Below are 16,096 nucleotides of genomic sequence, written 5' to 3'. Positions count from 1 at the left end.
GCAGTTAATTTCAGTGGGGCATGATAAGGAATATGACACAGGTAGAACCCTAACCCAGCTTTAGAGTATTGAGGAGGGAGGTAGTGTCTATGCATCTGCAGGACCAGTAGGAGTTATCCAGGTGGAACCATGGAAGGGCTTCCCGCACACAGGGATAAGAATGTGCAAAGTTGCCGAGCCAGAGAGAATCTGGGTTTGGGGAACTGCAGGTAGGTCATCTGGCCAGAGCATAGTGGGGAAGGTGTGAGAGTGGAGCAGGGAGTGATGAGAGCTGAGCCTGGAGATAGTCTGTGGCCTAAATGTGGAAGGCCCTATAACTTAGGAAACTGTTGAATTGTCCTCCCTGGTAATGAGTCATGCTGTCAGAGTCGTCATGTTTATTTCTCTTAAGGGCCAACTCTTATGGAAGAGAAAGAACTGGGCTTAGGAGTCAAGGAAGGCTTATATTCAGATTTCGCTCCACCTCTGTCTGGGTGATCATGTAATCGACTTAAGTACCTTCTCTGAACCTGTTTCTCGTGTGATAAATGAGAGAGAATGGACTAGAACCTCCTAAGGCTGCTTCCTTTTCCAGTATTCCGTGGAGGTGTTAGGAAGTAAGAGAAAAAATGTCAATGTGTTCGCATACACAAGCTTAAATAAGGTGGTACTCAAATTTATGAATATTTGCAGCTATTAGCCTGACAGTAATTCTGGCTTCCAATTAGCTGCTTAACTTCTAACTATGAATTGTGGATATTCACAAAGAGTGGGTATTTGTTGAATGAGTAAATTTTTGTATCTGAAACAAAATGTTAGCAGTATGACTTTCATTGCCTTGCAAGTGACCCAGCTTTTATTTTCTTTTGTAGATGAGCTCTCTCTGGAACAGCACAACCTTTCTCTATCCTCCGTGGAGCTCACGCTGAAGAAGAGCACCGTGCACAGCACTGCACATGTGGCCTTAACAGAAACTGCTCCAGGGTCCCAGCAAAGCCCTTCTCTTCACGTCATATCATCTCCATCTACCACTCCTTTTGATACAACCTTTTTTAACCAAGGAAAACTGACCCAAAATACAGCAGATCACAGCATCTTTGTGGCAAATTACGTGTCAGTGACGAGCAACGAGGTGGTCATAAATGATGATGAAATGGATAACTTTTTGCCAGAAACTCACTGGACCACTTCCCATGCGGTTTCTTCAATACAGGATGTCACAGTCGGCCCACTGGGGCAGCCCGAGGAAACCTTAGACTCTATGCTGACTCCATCATTACCCGCGATTTCTTTACAAGATGAAGAAGTGACGTCAGCCTGGCAGAACACAGTGCAGCAACCAACAACGAGTGCTGAGGCCCCCAGTCATTTCGATGCTTTTCCGTCAGCTCTTTCCACTTCTGAGGGCATAATTCCAACTCCTGGGAGGAATTTGGTGCTTTATCCTACTGACACTTATGGGCACTTACCAAGCAGGACTTTGCCAGAGATCGTGGCTTCAGGAACAGAGGATGTGGAAACCCTCCCTTTTAGCGCGCCATCTTCAGTGCCTCGGCCGTTAGGCGATGGCATTACTCAACAGCCATTTCCCCGCTTGGAGGAGGTCTCACCGTCTCCAGAGGATGTTCTGGCCACAGGTGCAGACAGATACCCTGATGTGACCACTGCTTTGCTTCAAAGTCTGAAAGAAGCCACCTCTCCAAGAACGTACTCTGCTGCAACTGTATCACAGACAGCCCTTGCTTTCAGCAGCAGCAGCAGCAGCAGCACAAATTCAGATTTGTTTTCAACTCCTCTTGCATTTGTATCCTTTTCTACTCAACCTGCTGATGTTTCATATAACCCCTTTCTTGCCGGCAACTCCATCGAAACATCACAATCGCCTGGCAATTCGGTGGTCCCAAGTCATGTAGCCGAGACTCACGTTGGGAGCCCCATGTCTTCACTCAGACCGTACACATGGTGCATGTCCTGCACTCTGGCGTCGCCTCAGCACGTTCTGTCAACGAGCCTCATGGAGAAAGACGTGGGATCTGGGGATGGTGCTGAGACCCTGTCTGTGACAGTATTGGAAGTGAGCAGCATCTCTCCACTGAGCAGCGTAGTAGTGGACTTCTCTGAATTTGAAGGAGAGCCTCAAGAATTTAATACACTTTTTCCCTCAAGACCGATAGTTCCACTTTCTTCTCGATCTGTGGAAATCTCAGAAAGGAGCACTGGTATTTCAGCCGAGGCGGATATGAGTATTGTTATGACCACACCAGTGTATCCTTCCCACGGCCACCTCTCTGTACCAGTGTCACTCGATACTGCTACTTTGGGCTTGTCCTCTGTCGCTGAAACACAAGTAATGCCATCCAGTGTAACAGCTGTGTTTTCCTCGGTCACCACCAGTGTTCTCCTTGACTCATCTTTCCCCGTCACAGCAAACAAAAACACACCATCGCTTGCTCTCAGAGACCCAAGTCTTTTTGCGTCTTACACTTTGGCTCCTTCAGTAGAGTCTTCACTTTTCCCTGACCGAGAACCAGCCAGTTTTTCCCAACATGAAACTGGAAGTATTTTGGATTTTGCCTCTAGCTTTTTCTCAACTCCACTGCTGGAATTCAGCAGCTTGGTCCCCCTATCTTCAGAAGTACTTTCTTCTCCATCTCTGATGTCAAGTGATTTGTCAGTCTTCTTTTCTCAGACTTTTTCTACCTTGGTTGAGACACTTATCTTGTCTGACTCTATCCACTTGCAGTCACCTCAGCTTTCTGTTCCTAATTCCACAAACCTTGGATTTTCTCAGCTCCTGCCAAGTTCAGACTTGCTTTTAAATACACTCACTGTTCTGCCTAGTTACTCTGAAACATCACTACGGTCCAGCTTCCCCTCTGATTCTCTCAAGTTCTCTGAAGCATCAACAGTTTCACTGGCAGATTCTGAAGGTCATTTTACCTCAGCCCTCACTGAAACTACCTCCTATTTTGAGTTTTCACTCATCTCCCATGAATCCGCAGTCACCACACTGGGGCCCTCCAGTTCTGAGCCCACCCTTGACATTTGGACTGCTGGAACTCACTCAACCTCACTTTTGACTGCTTTTCGTACTACACCCATTTTAACAGAGTCTTCTCTCTTTTCAACTCTGATACCTTCCAGTGAGGATATCAGTGCTACAAATGATCACACGTCTGTCTTTTCCTCTTTCTCCAAAGTCATTCCTACCACTACAGTACTGGTCACTGCCGTGTACTCGTCATCAGCGTCCTCATTGGTTTCTGAGCTGACCCCCTCACCTCTGCCTACAGAGCCGATCTTTGTGGGCCCGTCATTCACACCCACAGACCTACCGATGAACACCTCCACTGAACTGAGCACATCTAATACCAGTGCTGCCCCTGATAATACCATTGGCACCACCCTGAACAGCAAAACTGCAAGTCAGAATCCCCACAGAAGCAGCACGACGCTCCCCCTGCCATCCCTTCATCCGGTGATCACCCCCACTCCTCAAGCACCAGTTGATACTCCAGCACTGGTCACCACCAAGCTGCCATATGTATGTGATATTACAGTTCCTGATGCCTATTTGATCACAACTGGTAAGGCCCTACTTCAAGTCACTTGGTTGGGGTGATCCTTCTAAGGTGCTTGTATGAAATGCTTATTTGATGCGCAGCAGCATGGTAGAGAGTGCAGGCTTTGCCCCCAGGGAGCTCCTGGGTTAGTAATCTTCCCTCCTTTGCCTATCACCTGTGAGTTCTCTGGACAGTTACTTAGCCTCTCTATGCCTCAGTTTCCTCAACTATTAAATAAGAATGATAGTGGCACCTACTTCTTTGGGTTATGGTAAAGACGAATGCATTAATATGTATAAAATATTAACCCAATGTCTGGCACATGAGAAGCACCCATAAAGTATTACATGTTAGTAGTAGCAATAAGAACAAATAAGTTTTCAACAAGCCTTAGAAGCTTTTCGCAGGATCTTTGTCTTGGGAGCTCATAACCCAGTGGATGCGTAGATGACAATGGTTAAAACTAACACCTTCGTGTTTAGTTCCACCAGTTAATTGGGCAAGTGTGTAAGGGCAACCATTGCAATTTCTTCCGAATTTATTATTCTTACTTTTCCTTGAAAGGAGGGGGCACTTTGCTCTTATATATTCCCATAAATGTCACTTGGATCCTGAGGAAAGAAACATGGAGTGACTAAATATCCTCTGAATTCAGTCACAAGCTTTACCTTTCTCCCCTGTCTGCAGCCTGAGTGACTACTGAACAAGCGGCAGCTTCCCGCCTGCTTTAGTCACATGAAACTGGAGTACATTTGATGTCATGTCTGTGCAAGTCCCCTGACTGTGGCCTGCTTGATCAGGCTCTCCAACTTGTTCTTCAGGAGAAATGACAGGTTGTGCGTGAAGTCTCGTGACCTGTTAATATACACTTAAATACAACATAATATTGATGAGCAGCCTGGCTCTGTGTGTTGATTTTGATGAGGTTGGGGATAGAAATGAAGAAGGGGGAAGAAGGTGGTGGTAGAGGTAGGAGAGGAATGGAGTGAAGTGGACGAGCAAAGAGGAACAGGGAAAGGTGGAGGTGAGGAAGGAGGAGGAAAACATGGTTGCTCTTTTTTCTCCATGCTGAGGGAGGTGGGCCAAGGATCCTCTGCTCACCATGGTGGTGCTACCACCCTCTGAGAGGATTGGGAGCAGCTGAAGCTTTTGCTCTCCTAGCTCTGTCGCTCCCTCAAATAAGGAACCACCTGTCAATTCACGTGACAGGTAATTACTGAGCACTGGGTATGTGTGAGGTGCTTTTAGAAGCTTTAAGGGACATCCAGATGAATGACATGGTCCCATCCCTCAAGGAGCTTAGAGTCCAGTAGGGCAGGTGCTGCCATGTCTTCCTGGTAGCTGTGATGAGAATGGTTGATGCAGAGTTCTGTAAGAGTGACTATTTGGGATGATCGGGGATGGGTCTGGAAGGACGTGAATTGGAGGTGCACGTTAAAGATGAGTAGAAGGCTGTTATCTGGAGACGGAGGGAAGTGTCCTCCAGGTGGAGGGTATGAACACAGGTGGAGAAGTTCGATGGCCCAAGGATGTTCAGCTTGGCTGGATTAGACTGTGTCATGGGAGGAGAGGTAGTTATGCTAGGAAATGAGGTTGGGACAAAGTGGTGAATCTTCGTCTGCAGGATTAAAGTAGTGCAGAGGAGAGAGAAAAGAGTTTCTCATAGACAAGATGCTTTTCTTCCTTCCCACAAAATTATTACATAATAGCTACAAAGTGATCAGTTACCAGAAGCTTATTAAAGAACTACTGAAAGTTTCTTTATCTCTGGAATCCCATGATACTTATGACACTTATAATTGTAATGCATCCTTTAGAATTTTTCTACAAATAATTAGAAACCATTTTAGAAGTATCTGGAAGAATATCAGCATATATATAAAGCAATGATCAACCTTCATATAAGACATACATTTAATGAATTTGGTGCCCTTTTTTAGGGATCCATGTATTTCTAATAACTTTTTGGGGTAAAATTCATGCATTGTGAATGTATACTTTGACGGTTTTAGTAAATAGGTTTGTGCGTAAGTATTCATACTGTTATATTGCCTCTTTCAGTGGAGATGAGGCTGTTTTTCTCTCATTGATATTTTTGGCCCAGAGCGAATATCACCTCGTTTAGAATCTTTATTTGGATTTGAGCTTGCTGCGGTTTTAGCTCTCACCCCAATTAACTAGAGAAGGTGGAGGTAACGGTAGGGGCCACAGGCCTATTTAGAGTGACTGTTGGATGGTTGTCCTGAGCGATTCCTTTAGCCGGAGGGGCTACTTACAATATGTGTTTCCTCCTTTCCTCTTTAGGGTTTCCTGTCTCTGACTTTCCATTCTCCTCTACTTTCCCCAAGTTTAGCTCTTGAGACCTTTCCTTCCTTCCCTCCCTGCCTCCCCCTTTTCCCCCTCCCTCCCTCCCTTTCCCTTTTCCCTTTCTTTTCCTTCCCACTCATTTTTATCTTTCCCTTTAAAATGTGAACTGCAGTCTGGTCCACTTGGAGCCCGTGTGGCCCGCGCCGAGTTGGCTGCTGGCGTGACTCAGCAAGGGGGTCAGGGGCCCTGATCTGTTCTAATGGTCTCGTGAACTAAAGAAGTCCCTCCTCACTTTTAATATCAAGGTCACTGATCAGTAAAGAAAACAGTCAAACGTAACAAACACTTGTTTTTTAAAAGAATGAAAGTTACAGAGTGATTCTGTCTCCAGTTTAAAAAATTCAGAACAGGAAATGGAAAACCAAATAATAATATCAAGTGTATTTTGATTCTGCATTATGAGAAGTTAATGGAAGAGGAAAGAAAAAATAATAGGGAAAAGAAAGGGGAGCAGGACATGCTTCCTGAACACTGAAAACATCCTTACTTATTGCAGATTTTTAAATAGAATGTGTTAGGTGTGGAAGGAAAATTAAACATAGCTAGATTTTGTTATAAGAAATATTTCCTATGTAAAAGGTTAATATGTAGGAATTGTGAAAATCTTTTTTTTCCCCTTATTGGTGGTGAAAACCCTTCACTTGCTATGGTGAAAAGTTGGGGTAGGAAACCTCATTTTACAGAGGAAGACGTCATCTAGTTTTCTTGAGTAACGTCTGAAGGCCTTTTAAAATATTACTGCTGAGAGTTTTTAAAACCTTGTATTTTACCATTAGGGGCATAGCCAAGGGAAAACCTGGTCTTTGCCCAGATGAAAATGAGAACTCCATGCTCTCTATCCCCTGGCTGGGCCACAGCCACTGGTTCCTGGTCTCAACCACCGTGGCAAAGAGAGTCGAGAGTTCTCTTAGCACCTGGTACCTTCAAGATGCACTCCTCTTCCTCTGTTCTTTCCAACTCTGGTTCTTATTTTAAAAAATGATTTTGGGAGCTGCTGACATGCTTGGGCCCAGCACAGGCTCTGCCCCGGGGTCCAGAAGCGTGATGTCTGCATTACTTGTGACACTAAACTGCGTTTGCTGGTTGGCTTTGCCTCGTAGTGCTGGCCAGAAGAGCCGTGCAGGAGTACATCATCACATCCATCAAAGAGGTGTTGAGGATTCACTTCAATCGTGCCGTGGAGCTCAAGGTGGGTCCCCGGGCGGGGGGTCTGACTCGGGAGCCTGGGTTGAAGGCAGTTTCTAATGGTAGTGGAGCATTCTCCTTCCCTCCCTTCTCTTGGTGAACCCTTGCTCATCTTTGGATCTCCACTCAAATGTCACTTCTTCAGGGAAGCCCTTCCCGACCCCACACGAGGCCAGGTTTAGTCAATGAGAGGGATGTGTTAGCAGAGTTGGAACAAAGGGGCTCTTAGCCTAGAGTTTGGGGTGAAGACCTAATGATTTTGCTTCCCTTGATTTACGTGAAAGGAGTTGGATTAGAGTTAAATTAGACTTTGGAGTGAGTCTGTCTGCGTGTTTCTCCACATTCAGTGGGATAGGGATAGATTTCCGGACGTTTTGTAGTGGACCCCGAGCTAGTGCCTCCCGTTCCCGCTGAGCTCAGACAGACACGCTCTAGACCTGCACCACCCCAAACGGGGCCACGAGCCACATGTGGCTATGGAGCACGTGAAATGGGGCTCTTCCAAACTGAGGTGTGCTGTAAGTGCCAAATACACACCGGATTTCAGACTTAGCGAGAAAAGGAATGTAAAATATCTCGCTAATAATTTTTTGCATTGACTACCCATTGAAATGATATTTCGTATATATTGGGTTAGCTTCTTTTTATGCTTTTTAATATGGCTATTAGAAATGTTAAAATTGCTTATGTGGCTCACAAATTTCTTTTGGACAGCACTGCTCAGCAGAGAAGTGCCCCTTTGTATGTGGGTTAGATACAATAAACGCCTTGAATTCTCCGTAACTCGTTATTCAGTTCATGTTATTGGCTGTCCTTCTTTCCTGTCCTTGCTCTTGTAATTTGCTGTTGTTTTCGAGAAGGTTGGCAGATGTGTAAAAGGAATAACTAAAGTAAAATTTGAATTATCTGTGCAACAGTACCCCTTCATTCAAAACTACCTATTTATTTTTTACCTTACTTTGTTATTTTTCTACACAATACAGCTGCTTTTAAGTTTGAATTTTTGTACTCTCAAATTTGATAATGATTGTCTTTCGTATTTTTTGCTTTCATAGGTTTATGAATTATTCGCTGATTTCACTTTTCTGGTAACATCTGGTCCTTTTGTGTACACGGCAATATCAGTCATAAATGTACTTATAAATAGTAAACTTGTACGTGACCAAACTCCTTTAATCCTGGCTGTGAAACCTTCCTTCCTTGTGCCAGAGTCCAGGTTCCAAGTCCAAACAGGTGAGAAAAATGAGCATAGTTGTTTTGATTTGTAAATAGAATCACATTTTCTTTTTTATGTTTTTAAAAAATTGGGGGATGATTTAAAAAATGTATTTAGATTTTCAAAAAACTTTATGGAAAATTTCCAGCATATACAAAAGTACATAGAATAGTTTAATGAACCCCCATTGTATGGCTTCAACATTGTATGGCTTCAACAATTTTCAACTCCTGGCCAGTCTTTTTACATCTATATGCTCATCTACATTCCCTCCTCTCATGTTATTTTGATATGGCACCGTGTCATTCATAAATATTTCAGCCTATGCCTCTAAAAGATGAAGATTATTCAATAAATACATACACCCCACCTGTATATACATACATAGACCCACACACATACATGTATGCATATATAGGCACAATACATATATATGTGCATATGTACACGCATATACATCTGTGCACAGTACCATTATCATACCCCCTAAAATTAACAGCAATTCCTTAATATTATTTTAAATTTTTTATTATAAATGTTTTCAGACATGCAAAAGTAGAGAAAGTAACATATTTAGCCCACATATGCCCATCACTAAGCTTAAAAGATTATCAACATTTTCCTAATTTTGTTTCATCTATCCCTCACAACGTTTTTTGAGGAAGTTAGAGTGTTTTAAAGCAGTAGCAGATAACAGGTCATTTCATCCATAAATACGTAAGAATTCATCTCCAATGGATTTATATATATTTGAAATGTTTTAGTTAGTTGCATCTTTGGATGCTCAAATTGTTTTCTTAGGTATGTCTCCATTTAAAAATGATGACGTCACCGTCACGTTGCATCTATTCATTTGGTGCAGAGTTGGCTTTCTGCATTTCCATGTTATGTATATATAAATAATGCATGGTAGTAGTTAATCCTGTACTATGGATGAATTAGTTGATTTAGATATTGTTTTCCCCTCTCCTCATTCCTTAATACTAAAGAAATGCCTGGTTCATGGCACTGATTGCTCTCCTTCTTTCAGTACTTCAGTTTGTGCCTCAGAGTGTGGATACTGGCTTCTGCAACTTCACCCAGCGCATTGAGAAAGGCCTGATGGTAGCTCTCTCTGAAGTGAGAAAACACCACCAGGGGACGTACAACCTCACGGTGCAGGTGAGAATAGCACTGAATGCAGAGCAAGATGCTTTATCCTTTAAAGAGGAGCTAGTTTCATTTAAGACACACTTAACTGTTACTAATTCCCTCCAGTGGAAGAAATTCAGTTCACCTGGGTCAGGGTGATCTCTTTCCATGGCATCAAGTCCACAGAGCATGAGTAGGGTGAGCGGATTTGAAGGTGGTGGGGGGAGGGCAGGGTAACCCGGGAGCTCAGATGTGGTGAGCTGAAGAGAGATGACCACATGCAGGAAATTCAGGAATGTTCTAGAAAGGAACTGTATCAACTTAAATACCCAATGTGGGGAATGCCTAAATACCCTAGTGTTTCATATTATGGAATCCCATGAAATGCTGTGCTTCACTCTAAAGACAGAGACTATAGCTACTGATCAAAGAACAGGCTTTGTGTGTATTGTGTGCAAACTGCTGATGTTTTTGTTATTCTTTGATATTTTTTCCTTCCTATTCTTTGTTCTTTCTTTCTGGAATTCATGTTAAATAGATTTTGGTACTCCTGGAGTCACCTTCCGGGTTTCTTATTTTTTTCTTATATTTTCCATCTCTTTTTTTTTTAATTCCCTATTTTTACAGATTTTGTAAACTTTGTCCTCCAAGTCATTAATTGTCTTCAGCTGTGTCCATTATGTTATTCAGTCCCTCTATTGAATTTTCTTTTAGCCATCATTTGTTTTCATTGTTCTTTGCTCCTTTTTCATCGCAATCTTTCTGTAACAATGCAGGATTATCTTGAATAAGGATGCAGAATCACTTTGAAAGTCTCCGAAGACATTATTTAGAAGTTTTAAAAAGTTGTATTCCATTTCTTGTTATCTCTGTTTTCTCTGCAACCATTGTTCTGTGTCGATCTTGGTCCTTTGCTTTCGTGCTGTCAGTTTTCTGTAAATATCTGGAGGTGGTTGGTTGTTTGTCGTTAGAATGAAGAAGCGGGTGGTTAGTTTGGGCAGCTTGTTGAGCTTCCCCTTCAGCTGTGGAGTCTGTGTTTATATCAGACCTGCCTCCTGATAGGAGAAGTCATTGGAACACTGAGTACTGGGCAGAGAATATGGCTGGTGGGCTTCTCTCTTGGGGCTGTGTGTGGTCAGAGACAGGCAGACTTGGACCTCCTGCCCCCAGTGTAAGATAAGGAAGTTGTTCCCTGGAGACGGAGCACTTTAGTGGAATTTTCATGGCAATGCTGCTTTTTCTTTCCTTCTTTCTCTCTTCATGCACTGGAGTTATCTTGGTCTCTACCCGCCTGCCTGCTTAGGGGCAAACCCACAGTAGGTCTCTTAGCCCTCTCTGACAGGGAGCTTATTTTCTTTAGGGAGCAGTTCTTTGGGCTATTCTGGTGAAGATGTGGCTGCTGCTGGCACCTCTGTGTTGGCCTGGGTGTGGCAGTTAGAAAGGAAAGAAAAGGGAGGTGGTTAACTCAGCTCTGTGGCACACAGTCTTTAATTATACTGATAGTGTTCTGGAGCCTACTGTTGGTCTAGTTCCTGCCATCTCTGCCATGGAGCCTCTCCAGGGCCCCTGGGGAGAATGGTTTTCAGCTCTACTGCTGTCTGTGCCCGTGTATGTTTTGGGTCTCGGTTCCCTCAGTTCTGGTTTTTATCAGTGTGATCCCATCCTCTCTCCATCTTCCAGAAATTTGACACGATCTCTGGTTTTCTTCCATTCTCAGTGCTGTCGTGGATTTAGTCTCCTTTGTTCAGCTGATTGTAATTTCAGTGGGATTTGGGGCGGGAGGGAGGGGAGGGACTATGAATACAGGTGCTCGGTTCATCACTAAGTGAAAAAGCATTTTCAGTAAATGGAGAATTTAAAGTATTGCAAAAGGGAACCAGGTTGTAAACCAGTTAGTTCCTTTGAAACTGTCACATCCTTTTTAAAACAATCAATGAGAGAAATTGTGAGAGGGAAATCATAGTCAAGCTTTTAACTGAATGTTTTAATCTATTTTAGAAGCTTATTCCAACTTCCTTCTTTCAGATCTTGAATATCACCGTGGGTTCTTCAAGGGTGGCTCCTCGGCGGGGCCCAGTGAACATCGTCTTTGCTGTGAAAGGCTCGCAGGGGTTTCTGAATGGGTCGGAAGTGAGCGAGCTGCTCAGGAACTTGAGTGTGGTGGAGTTCAGCTTCTATCTGGGATACCCGGTGCTACAGATCGCCGAGCGTGAGTACTGCTCTCCTGTGAAGCACTGGGAAAGGGGCCGCGAGTGTTTTCGTTGGTGGACCTCTCTCGTTCAAATGAAATATTTGGGTGAAACCCAGAATATAAATCAGATCAAATTGGAGCTTCTCGACTCAAGCCAGGGTGGGTCTCCAAAGCCTTCCTCTCCTCAGCCACCGGCCCTTACCACCTTATTCTTCTCTTTTGAGAATAAAGGGGCAGAGTTAAAGACAACACCAGTTCTGGAAAAGGTGAAACCAGAGGACAGAGAACAGATCTGTGGTTGCCAGGCATGAAGGGTGGGAGGAAGGCTAGACCTCAGAAGGGTAGCAGAAGGCAATTTCGGGGGAGCGATGGGACTGTTCTGTATCTTTATTGTGGTGGTGGTTCCAGGACCCTATGCATTTGTCAAAACCCATAAAACTGTGTACCAGAAAGAGTGAATTTTACTGCATGTACGCTTTAAAGAAGAATAATAAATGAAAGCAAACAAAGCCTTTCTTCCTGGGTGAAGCAATTAGTCATGGTGCAGTGGAGTAGGGTGGGGGTGGGGGGAATGTTTACTTCAAAAAACAGTAGATTCCAGAGTTGCAGTCAGGCAAAAAAAAATCAAATTCTTTTTCAAAATGTAACAGCCAAATGGTCTGTTGATTCTTAATCTATTTTAGTGTACTGTTAATTAAATGAAAAAGAATAACTTGTAAAATGCAAAAGTAGACAGGTAAAATTGTTATTTACAAATAGTAACTTTCAGTTATGTACAGTGCAGGTATGCATAAAATAATAAGTATGCTGGACAACAGCGGTCTGCTGGGACCGTCCCAGACAAGCAGGACATGGGTCACTTTACCCTGAGTCATTGCTGGGAAATGCTAGCGTTCTGGGGGAACAGAGTGTGAAAACTCACTGCTCTGGAACAGTGACATTTCAAGGGGAACATGTGGGGGATCACCGTGAAGCAGTGTCCCATGATGTCGCTCCAGCAAGTCCTTTCTTTTTCTCCCTCTTTCTCCTTGAGACTCGTGCTCAGAAACCGCTTTCTGTCCGTGCCTTCACACCGATCTGGCATTTTGCTCTTCCATATGTGGCACTAAATAGTGTGGGAAAGGCACTGTTGTGACGTACTCAGCCCTCCCTAGAACGCTTACTTTCTGATTGTTGCAAACGAGATTTTACAGATTTTTCTCCTTCCCTAATCCTTTCCCTTTTATAGCCTTCCAGTACCCACAGCTCAACTTATCTCAGTTGTTGAAGTCCTCTTGGGTGAGAACAGGTATGTTTAACTTACATAGCATTTTGGGAACTGTAAGCCTAAGAAGTCTATGTGGGTGTATTGAGAATGATACTGCCTTTCCTGCTTCTGAACCCTAAATTCAGGGCAAAATGTACCTTAAATTCTTGGCTAAGAATGAATGAGAAAGGGATTCAAATTTGGCTGTGGGAATGTGTCCCACTGAGTTGTGGGACAAAAAGGATCGGCTTTCTTTAAAATTCATACATCAAGTCCAGGCCAAATTCTAACAGGAATTGACAATCTTCTGACCCAGAACAGAGTGAGGTTCGAAAGCCAGAATCTCTTTTTTGGTTTATAAGGACAAATAAGGTAGCTCAGTGAGCAAATAGGAAGCTCTTTTTAAAGTCTTGCAGGCCTAGGTCAGATATTTACAGCTATGGCATCGCCAATAAAGGCTTTCTAACCTGGTACACAAAAGTGTGAGAGACAGTCACATGCCCACCGGGTGCCCAGCGCGTAAGCAGCACGGTGAGTAACTGGTTGTGGGGAGGAGACACATAAAGGGGTGATAGTCACCATTTACATGGTGCCATACCCTGCAAGTTCCCCTTACTTAACATACAACGTCCCATGTAAAGGCCCCACCTCTTTGCATGGCACAGTGTCCCCATTTCCAGATAATTTTTGTAGCAGTTAAGTTATTTGCCCCTGGTCCTGTTTCAGAGGGGATTTGAACAGTTTTGGCTGAAAAGCGCATGCTTTTTTCTCCTATACCACTCTGACAATCCGATCGTCTGTTTAGATAATCTTGTTTATAGCAGATGTCTGAAGATAGGCACCCTTATATCCAGTCAGTTTATGAGTCCAGGTCTTGAGTCAAGATAAGATATGAACTCAAACCATTCCCAAAAGTTTTGAAATAAGTGCAGACAAGGCGTTTGGTCTTGTGTGGGAGCTCTTAGCTCCACAGCTCCTGCACTCCTGGGCTTCTAGCCACCGGTCTGCATTACACTTGGAGCTTGGAATCGTATATAAGACCCATGAGCTGCACCTGCTGGACTCTCCCGCACCCTGTTCATGTCCACTCTCCTCTCTAGGGACTGGCATTTTATGGTAATCCTATGTTAATTTCTCTTATGCACACCCCCTTTTTTCCTCCACCACTAACTTGTTCTGGGGCCTGTGTGTTTCATCTTCAATGTAGTCCTCCTGGGCGTCGTTGAGAAGCAGCTCCAGAATGAAGTGTTTCAAGCTGAGATGGAGCGCAAACTGGCCCAGCTGCTCAGTGAGGTTTCCACCAGAAGGCGGATGTGGAGAAGGGCCACCGTCACTGCCGGGAACAGCGTGGTGCAGGTATTCTAAGAAGGTCAAAGGAGGAGGGATGGAGAGAGAGAGCCATCTAAAAATGTGCTGTATTCTCACGCAAGTGGGAAATGCCGGGAGAAAATGATGATTTTGACTGATTGCTCTATTAGGTAGCAATTGAATGTGGCAGCATTTCAGTTCAACTAGAGTCTGGACAAATATTTACCAAGTCCTTAGTTAGTGATCAGTGCTACAATAGACCTTGTGGCAGCACAGCAAAAGAATCATGTCACTGGGTTGCCCTACCATTGGGTGGCCTTATTTTTCAAAATGTAGTCTTTAATACCAAAAATGTAGTCAGTAAAATGTAGTCAGTTTTATGGAATGGTATTATTGATACCATCACAGAGATTAATCATTCAGCTGAAAGCGACCGTAAGAGATCAGAAAGAGGAAAATTTTCTGCCCTCTATTCTAGGGTTGCATCCTTCCCATCTCGCCCAGCCTCGATTGTCTCATATTACCCAAAATCTTCTTCCCCTTGTCAACCGGCAGAAAGGTTACACATGACAGATTTGTTTGAATTGGAAAGTGACCCATTTTAAAGTGCACGTCCTCAGAGAGTTGGAGGTGGGGCTGTGGTTTATTCCCATCTCAAGGTGCATTATGTTATTTTGGATTCTTTTCTTTACCAACTGCTGACTTGTAGAGCTAGGAAAGTGGGATATTTAGAGCTATGGCATTTCAGAGACAGGAAACCAGGGTGAAGCCCTGAGGGCAGGGGCAGAGAGGCTGGTGGTTTAGAGGCATTAGAGAGAAAGGTGCAGAACTGACCCTGGGTGGGGAGCATGGCACTTTGCCTGGAGCTGGCATCATTGTCGCTCAACTCCTTTACCGAGTTTCCCCCTGTAAGCATTGTTCTGTTTCCCCTCCGGGAAAGGTGGTTGTTAAGTTTCCAAAATAGTTCCTTTAGCAGATACAGTAGAATATAGAGAAATCTCAAAACTGATAAAAAATTGAGAGTAATATGAAACAAATAAGGATAAAGCAAAGAATACAAATGAATTGTAAAAGCTTTGCCTTATTCAGCAGCCGTGTCTTCATAGAGCTCAAGGTCTGGGCGGAGGTTAATTTATGCACATAAAACAGTTGTGGAACACCATAAAACTACATAATGAGGTGCTAAATTAGATAGGAAAGCTCCCTGAGGTAGGAATATTGAATTTGTGAAAATTAACCAAGCCACCCCAGGCTGACGGTGCCATCAGATGGATTACTTAGAGACCGTGCCCAGCTCCTCTTCCGCCTTTGGGTGGCCAAACATGAAGGTGTAGACAAGGATTTATGTCCACAACACAGGACTCTTTGTCAAACATAATTTGTAAAAGTGGAAGTATTGAAACAACCTAAATGCCCAGCACTTGGGAGATGGGTAAATAAATATATGAAAAATATATATATATGTTGGAATATTATGCAGCCATTATTTTTTTAATTAGTGAGAGGTATAGAAAAACGTTCAAGGAGAGAGAGGCTACAAAAGAATGTATGCCATATAATCCAAATATTAATATAAAGCTCATGAAAAAAATAATGGAAGGAAATACTCCAAAATGTTTACAATGATTTTCTTTGGTTGGTTGTACTGCGAGTGATTTTTATTTTGTTCTTGATATTTTTTTTCGTGTTTTAAAAAATTTCTCCAATGAGCGTATAATTTCTATAGTGAACATGTGATTTTTTTTTTTTATGATGAAGATTGTCACTGAGCTAACATCTGTGCCAGTCTTCCTCTATTTTATGTGGGATGCCACCACAATGTGGCTTGACAAGCGGTGCCAGGTCTGTGCCCAGGATCTACACCTGTGAACCCTGGGCTGCTGAAGCAGAGTGCGCAAACTTAATCACTA

General features: G+C 43.4%; 1 protein-coding gene across 1 annotated transcript in view; it reads left to right on the top strand.

Moving 5' to 3' along the window:
* The window catches only part of KIAA1549, a 126,690-nt gene that overhangs the window by 51,085 nt on the left and 59,509 nt on the right, over window positions 1–16,096 (top strand). The window contains exons 3-9 of the mRNA XM_070264305.1: window positions 852–3,566; window positions 7,010–7,098; window positions 8,150–8,327; window positions 9,341–9,471; window positions 11,467–11,650; window positions 12,861–12,920; window positions 14,086–14,234. Coding sequence (XP_070120406.1) covers window positions 852–3,566; window positions 7,010–7,098; window positions 8,150–8,327; window positions 9,341–9,471; window positions 11,467–11,650; window positions 12,861–12,920; window positions 14,086–14,234 — 3,506 coding nt within the window. The remainder of the gene's footprint in view (window positions 1–851; window positions 3,567–7,009; window positions 7,099–8,149; window positions 8,328–9,340; window positions 9,472–11,466; window positions 11,651–12,860; window positions 12,921–14,085; window positions 14,235–16,096) is intronic.

This window comes from Equus caballus, chromosome 4 (genome assembly GCF_041296265.1).
Source record: "Equus caballus isolate H_3958 breed thoroughbred chromosome 4, TB-T2T, whole genome shotgun sequence".
NCBI lineage: Eukaryota > Metazoa > Chordata > Mammalia > Perissodactyla > Equidae > Equus > Equus caballus.
The sequence above is the reverse complement of the archived record's forward strand: the minus strand, read 5'-3'. Positions and strand labels throughout refer to the sequence as shown.